The 8332-nt window shown below is 38.4% G+C and overlaps 1 protein-coding gene across 1 annotated transcript; it reads left to right on the top strand.

Annotated features, from left to right (window-relative positions):
• The first annotated feature begins 704 nt into the window (after positions 1-704).
• cep20 (centrosomal protein 20) lies at positions 705-3983 on the top strand. The gene is made up of 4 exons (XM_022205493.2): positions 705-825; positions 1535-1732; positions 2813-2897; positions 3423-3983. Exons 1-4 carry the CDS (start codon positions 798-800, stop codon positions 3532-3534), a joined length of 423 nt encoding a protein of 140 aa, XP_022061185.1. The 5' UTR covers positions 705-797; the 3' UTR covers positions 3535-3983.
• The last annotated feature ends 4349 nt before the right edge of the window (positions 3984-8332 follow it).

The raw sequence follows: 8332 nt of genomic DNA, 5'->3' as shown, positions 1-8332 counted from the left end.
ATCCCCTAATAATTGCAATTTTAATGACAAATATTGGATTAATAAAATTTATCTAATATATCTGCTAGTAATGTACTGGTGGATTTTTGTACAAAGAAATGAAATATTTTTCTCCAATAATGTGGTCCCATAAGGGATAGCTACTATTGCCTCAAACTAAAGTCTGGCAACATATATAAGCAAGATTCAAACAAATAGTGAATAGTTAGGCTATGAATATACTCAGAGAACTGGAGATACCCAGTCATTACTATTTTTTCTGGCAGATGCATTTCTCTACATCAGATACATTTTAACAGCACAAACCAGCCCCCATTTCAGCGACATACAACCAAGCAGTTCTGATCAAGCAAAAAATATTTACACTACTTACTTTTCTAACATTCAAAAATTTTACACTTTTGTCAATGAAACACACACAGACAGTATAAAAATGCAACCATTTTTTACATGTAGATAAAGAATCTGTTTGCACGTTTTCATTAGTTTAATACTAAAATTCTACAATTTAATTTAGCAGACGCTTTTATCTACAGTGACATTAGTGCAGACAATCAACAAAGTATAAGCTTAAATTATCCTCTGGTAATTGTAATTCTATGTAATAAAAATATTTCCATTTTCAAAGCACGCTAATCTTATAAATAGGATTAAGCTGCTGGAAGTGGTCTGTACAAACAAATTCAGTCTTTCTTTGGGTGTCTCAGGAGCTACTTAGTTGTAGTTACTGAACTCAGTCACGAGATGGCAGATGTCTATGAACAGCAGCACTCAGTCGTTTGTTTACAGTTGTTGCAATGGCTACCATCACCGAACTGAAGTGTGGTAAGAATTCATCATTACCTACTAGTGTTGCTTAAATACTTTTTGAAATCTAAAATCAAACTACATAAACGCCACAGCAGAAGTTAGTCACTACTGCTTGGCAGCATCGACAAGCTAACATTACAGTAACCACAACAACATGACGCCCTCTGTACAGAACTCCATTCAGAAGTTGCACAACTCAGCTAACGACGAGACCCTAGTTTTCGGGAAAACAGTAGCTACAAAATGACCCACGTCGTCTTTATTAGTAAACTCTACACGTAAATTCGGCACAGTTAAATGCGCAATATAACTGACGTAATTCTTACTTTCTGAGAATTTCCCACTGCTCGCTAACGCTTCCGTTGCTAGCAGCTGCAAGATAATGTTACCTAGCTGGCTAGCTTGGACTTAGCTAATTATCATCCATGGGGTAAAAGGTTATAAACATTGCAATGAAATGGAGGTGGTTTTGCTATTCATGTGTATTACGATTGGAAGATCGACGTCTAGTTATTTTCTTACGAGCGTAAATCATTTCTGAAGAGCTCTATAGGTTTAACTTTATCAAAGTAAATGTTAAATTTGCAAAATACTGAGTGGAGTACGGCGTGTTAGGTAAAGTCTTTATTGCAATCATTAGCTGAATTTACTGACTTTAAAACAACAGCACACTTACAGTAGTCAGGTGGGGAGTTTTTTGAAAACCAAATCTGAACATTTTTAGCCGTGAGGGAGACGCTGGAGGCCCGTGGTGTGCTGGGCCAGCTGAAGGCTCGTATCCGGGCGGAAGTGTTCAGCGCCCTGGATGACCAGAGAGAACCGCGGCCGCCGCTGTCACATGAAAACCTGCTAATTAACGAGCTCATCCGGGAGTACCTGGAGTTCAACAAGTACAGATACACGGCGTCAGTACTAACAGCAGGTAGGTGAGGGGAACACAGTACAGACACAACAAGCTGGGAGTAAATTGCACGTTTTGCACTGGATTTACAAGCAGCCCATGCAGTGTTGCATAAATCACTGTGATTTGGCTTTATTTATATTAATGGCAGACAGTTTGTTGTAAATGGGATCGTTCAGGCTTTATTAGGTTGATCTTTTTATGATGAATTAGTGAACACAGGACCATTTTTTCACGTACAAGCAACAGTAAACTTGATAAAAGATTCCAGCTGATGTAAAAGCAGTCACTATTGTACAGTGGTGTGCAACGTTATTAGAGCTCTTGTTAACTAGAAGTAGCAATTCCACAATTTATAAATACTTGGATACAATTAAAAGTGATATGAGAGTCAAAAACCCGACTTTATGTCATCTACCAGCCCACAGGTGAGCTCTACTTCACAGGTGCAGCTGATCTATCTGATGAGCAGGGTGAGCTGCTGTCAAGAAAAAACCAAACAACTTGTAGTATCAATCTATAACACTGACATAAAAGCATGTAAATATTATCAGCAAAATACACTTGAAGTTAAAAAAAAAAGTATTTTTTAATGCACCTAAACAGGAATTGTTGCTGTTCTATTTTTAGTTGATCACAAAGACCAATTAAATAATGTAGCTTGCTGAGGTAAACACTGATTTTACTCATTTTAAATAATGTCACATGGCTTAATTTGCAGTGTAGCAATCCTTTATCGTTTACATATCATTCACATTTCTAAAATCCTAATCTGCTGCAAAGTAACTACAACTCTCAGATAAATGCAGTGGAGTAAAAAATACAATATTTCCCTTTGGAATATAGTGAACTCAAAGCAGGAAGTGTAAGGTGAAAATACTCAAACAGGTGTAATAGAATTATATTTAAGTATAGTGCTTGGATGAATTTGCTTGGTTACGTGCACTTTAGTGGAATTGTAGAAGTAGGATTGTACTTGTAAATGGTGCTGGAGTAAATTGTCCCAGTTCAGTGTTAATGTACATGTGCTGTGTTACTTTACGCCACTGTTATTCGAGCGAAGTGTACCATTTCTAAACTCAGCATTGTTTGTTTTCTCAGAATCCAGTCAACCAGAAGTTCCTTTGGACAGACAATTCCTGGCAAATGAGCTGAAAGTTGTGGAGGACACAAGCTCCAAGTCTGTGTAAGCGTCTATACCAGGATTTTGGGAAATTCCAGTGCAGTCTGTAGTCGAACACAGTGTTCAGAGATTTACTGAAGTCTCCGGGGTGTGTTCAGTTTTGGATAATCATAATCTCTCGGTGATGTCATCATACTTTCATCTTGAAATGCCAAGAAGAATTTCAGCTTCAACCCACTGCTGTTTTGGGGAGTTTGTGTTGTGAAAGTCAGCGTTTCTCAGGGGTTTGGGAGTCTAGTTTAGCAAATGTGGCTCAGCAGATGTTAAAAGGATTGCACTCTGGGGCTTGTGTCACTTTGGTATCACTCTGTCTTTGCTCTTATCTCTGTACCACCAGGGAAACACACACAAATAAAATGATTACTGGTGAGTCATTTTGTAGCAATGTAACCGTAATAACCAGGGATTTAATTCTGGCCCAGAACTTTATCAGCACACACATTTTCTCTCTCTTTCTCTCCATCTTCAGAAATGAAAAATGCAAAAATGTTAATTTAAGGGGTAATTTGTTGACATTTTTCTTTGCAGACCTCTGCTCTATGGCCTTTTGTCCCACTTTCTGAACAGCAGTGATAGTGGAGGGAAGGTGTTTCTACGAGGTGCTGCTGCCAGCAACGCACCCCCTGGACCCGATGCCTAAAATCTGATGATGACTTTTGTTGCTCATGGACTAAAAAAATCTTTTACACTCCAGTAGATGACATGAAATGTTGCATCACCTCAGTGGACTGACCTTGTTGTGTCTTCCCAGAGTTTTGTCTGTAGTTTTTCACTGTGTTGTCCACATTCACAACAGCACAGAGTATATGAGTCCTGTAAGCTGAATTTATATTTATATAGTTTTTAGGAATAACAAATGATTCCCAGTGGGATTTCTTTATATTTTGATTTTAACGTCAAGCTTCACTAGTAAGTTTCAGTCATACTGGTGCTGTTTGCAGTAACCCATTGTGTCTGTTTTCTCAATAATTTGGGTATGCAATTAAGAATTACATTCCTTGATGTTGTTTCTGTTTAATCTAGCAAATGTCTGATATATTATACTGTATTTTAGAGCTTAAAAATAAATACTTTCTATTTAAACACTCATTAAGTCAGTTCTTTGTGCAAGTGCTGTTTGCGTTGGGAGCCACATGGTGGCAGTGTCACCTCAGATAACGCTGCAGAAGGAAGCTGCCACAGGATTTAGTAGTGTTTCGTACTTCTTGTAGGCTGTCAGCCCAAATACTTTTCTAACGAGGTTTTGAGCATAAAAACAGTATTTTCATGCCTCCCACTGTCCATTCAAGACTTTAAAATAGTAAAACATGATTGTAGAAAAGGGTCTAAAAACCATAAATAAACTTTTAAGGTAATACTTGAGAGCCTTTTTGATGATCTAAGAGCCAAATATATCACTTAAAGGGTTCGGTTTTGATCATAAAAGTTGTAAATTAAACAGACTGCAAACAGTGCACTCTTAATTCAGCTGCATGCATAAACTGGGGTTGGGGTGATCTAATATGGCCACTTCATTGATTTGGATGATTGAGAGTTTTGCAAGTCAATGTTTTAAGCATATATGCAAGTTTGTACATTTATGTATTCTCTATTTACAGTCTCCATCACAGGACAGTTTAAACTGTGCAGCTGAACTTGAATGTTGACTGAAATGCCACAGATACTTTCCTGTGATTGTATCAACATTTTAGCAGTCATTGTGTTGCTCTCTGGAACTTAACCCACCCACCGCCTGCACCCTTTTACCTCTAAAATATATTTACTGGGTCAAATGGATCCGTATTTACTTCAACCTAGGAAGTTAAGTTTGCAGTATCATTTGTTTCTGCCTTTTTGTCTGTTAGCAGGTTTGAACAAACGCCACCAGACTGTTTGTAATGGACGCTGGGGACGAGGTGGAGCACAGGCAAAAGAAGAAGCCATTAAATTTTGGATTCTGCTCCTTCAGCACCACTGGGTTGAAGTTGGAGATGTGTTTATTCATGCAAGTTTTGAACCATATGCCTGAAATGTTGGGGCCCTTGGGTTGAGCTAAGCTCAGAGTGCCCTATGATGTAATTTTTCGCCTTATTAGATTTTATGAAAAAAAGAGCAAAATTTGGCAGTGATGTTAAAAACAAGCCTCACAAAAGTTACATTATTTGAAGTTTGGTGCTTATTGAAAGTAAGTTACAGCTCGTGGTGATGAAGCTGGCGAACAGGAAGCACGGCCATATCGCAGCACTGCCTTGAATCAAAACGTAATTTGTTACATCAATTTTGGACTCATTTTTGAGGAAGCTCAAACAATTTTTTGGGTTATTGACCGCTAGATGATGCTGCAATAATCAAAAATGTTTGCAAATTTGGATATTAGAGAAAAGTGGATTATTGGCCTTAGTAGATTTATTTATTTATTTACAATTTTTGCAATATTTATTTATTTATTTATTATCTTGGTCTCATAGCAAATGATTTACGTACTTAACATTATTCAGATGTTTCTGTAGCTACTTTCTTGCCTGTTTAACTGTTTTTCTCATAATCTCGGCAGCATCAAAGGACAAACTATGGAGTCCTTATCACCACCATGATTTTAGTTTTCTAGGCAATAAAGCAACAATAAAATTGGTTATTGTGGCTTTATGAAATATGCCAACAACCTGAATCAACAAAAATGTTTGCAGAATTAGAAAAAAAAAACATCGTGTATTATGCTGGACAGATCCCTAGTTAGTCATAAAACATCAACTGCATCAAGACTTTTTGCGTCTCACTTCCTCTCTCACCATTTAAGGGAACTTGACATTGTTGTCTCACACAACTTAAACCCCAAAGTTTCTGGAACTGATTATCTGCAGAGCCGAGCATTTACTTCTCACCCTGATTAGCGATGCTGGGCACGGACTTCCACCATTTCTACCATCTCTAACTTAATCCACGTTCAGGTTATTTTTAGGTTTAACAAGTTTATTTATCCTGTCTCCTCTACCATATTTGCATCTCTCGTTCTTGATTGTAGAGGCTTTGGTGAGATCATAGCACTCAGATTAGTCCATTGAAAGAATGAGCTAAGAGTATTTAGCAGACAGGTATGTTTTTGCTGCGTTCACCCACGACTCTGATGAAGCTGTAGAGATGAAATGGAACAATTTACCTTCAATACAGCATTTACAGCAAGATATAATGTACACTTCATGTTACACACTGTCCTAATTTGTTTTTCAGCCCCATTAGAAAAGACATTATGTTTCATGTATGTAAAAATAGCTTGCTTCATGTCAAACAGTCTGAATTTACTTTACTTTCTTATAGCAAACCTGTTTCGTACGTAAAGACTGTGGCAGCTCGATGCCAAGTTTATTGGCACCAGATTCAAGTGTTCTCTCAAAACTGGCTATATAAGCAGAGGAAGTTTGACAATGGCACACGATTAGTTTAGTTGGCAGGTTGCCTTAGAATAGGTAGCATTTCTCCGCCGCTGTATAAATTAGTTGTGTGTAAACGAGACAGCTGTGTAAATAGTGTTGAATGCAGTGGTCTTTTGACTGCACCATCGCAAACTGATGTTTGCCCCTGGGCTCAAATTAGAATGCAATTGCATTCCACGAGAGTCAAACATATCCATAAACATATTTTCTCTCCAATAGATGGCCATCTACGGGCATGAGAAGGAAGAAAAAACAGTAAACATGTAAGAGTTTTCTGCAATGCAGGTCATGTTAGTGTATATTTTTCTACTGCATTGTGTTGAAGGACAGTCTGTTTTGGCCTGTCTAGTATTTTTGACTTGGAGCGGTGAACTGGATAAATGTGGGTCGTAAAGTTTAGTTTTTTAAAAATAAAGCACCTAAGATTAACATTTAATTCAAATATATTCTCTCTTTTGAGGTGACTACAGCTGATGTCACCACCAGCATTTTTATCCACGTTCACTACCACCAGCCTCTTCATGGTCACTCTGGACTTTTTACAGCTTTATTAATTTCTCTGATTAGCTGCTCAGACTTGATTCTGTGGCGCAGATGACTGAGGGAAGGTGAATGTTTTGGCTAAAGTTGAAGTCATTTTGACAGCATGTCTTGCCTCCCCACTTCCACTTCAAGTATTTATTTATTTTTTAGATTTCTCTCCTCCCTTCTCCTTGCATAGATTGACATACATTATATTAACTTAAGACCATGTCATCAGAAAAACAAAATTCAAAGACACATTCGCCTATGACCTAAGTACGTTATGCTTCATTTCAGTTGCATCAGATTTGTAGAGGTAAGAATAGTTTGAATAGCATCAGCGTTTTCTTACTTACTCCCTAATTTAAATCTTTAGGTGGAAGTAATAATGTAAATGATTCTTGTAGTTTATTAAATGCCACTGAAGCAAGAATGAGGAGATTTATTGTGTTTCTCATCCACAGAAACCAAATGTTTTCATTTTGGCCTCACAGCTTTGAGGATTTGAGGTATATTTTTTCAGGTGTAAATTAAAAGAAAATAGCCTGTATGGCTTAAGCGGTTAAAGAGTGATTGAGGTACCTTTTTTAAACTGAGACCAGCTATGAAGTAATGATCTTGGAATAAAGCTGCAGGGATCAGAGAGGAGTAAATCAGATTAGGTGCTGTGCAATGCAAAAATGATCTAATAGTGTGTTTTTACTCAGATTAAGAGCTGCAAATATTTCCTACTCATAACATGACATATATACAGAAGGCTGCCTCCTTCTTCTGCCAGATATTCTTTTATGTACTGTAAACTAATAAACCATTTGTCTGTCACAGCCAACTACAGGTAAATAATGAGAGTTATACCCATAGAAGCAACTTTGTTTGAACGATGCTATTGCTGTTGGACCATATTTAGTCACCGGGGCCTCGCTGGTTGACTGTGCTACACTTTGAAAGTAACACAGAAAGCTGCCGAGATTCCACACAGACCCCACTCTCCTTATATGGCACACACTGCAACCTCTCTGGTCAGTGTATCTGCTGCTTTCTTTCCCTCCTCCTCCTCATCCTCCTCCTCGTCTCGCTCCTCATCCCTCCCTCTAACTTGTCTCTCATCCCGTCTCCCCTGAGTTTTTCAACCCTTGTTTCTCACCCATGAATGCCACCCCCACCTCCGTGATGTTGACCAGAGGGAGCCTGAAGGTCCTCCTCTGTTGTTCTGTCATCAGGTTACACACACACACACTCACATATCAGCGCAATGCTATGCTTCTGGCACGAAACAGTCCGTGGCTATCAACCAGCAGCTTGATTTATTGGAGCAAATAGAACGGTGTCCTTATATAGGAAGTTCCATTGGAAGGAAGCTGGAAACAGGAGGGATGCTGCAGCAGAGGGATGGAGGAGGGTATGGCTGGTTGTGATGGAGGAATGTGATGTGCGTAATGATAGGAGACACGTGTGGGATGTACACACACACATACACACACAGAACTAACATTCATTACGTGAGTT

Source organism: Acanthochromis polyacanthus, chromosome 3 (assembly GCF_021347895.1).
Source record: "Acanthochromis polyacanthus isolate Apoly-LR-REF ecotype Palm Island chromosome 3, KAUST_Apoly_ChrSc, whole genome shotgun sequence".
Lineage (NCBI taxonomy): Eukaryota > Metazoa > Chordata > Actinopteri > Pomacentridae > Acanthochromis > Acanthochromis polyacanthus.
This window is presented reverse-complemented; position numbering and strand designations above follow the sequence as displayed.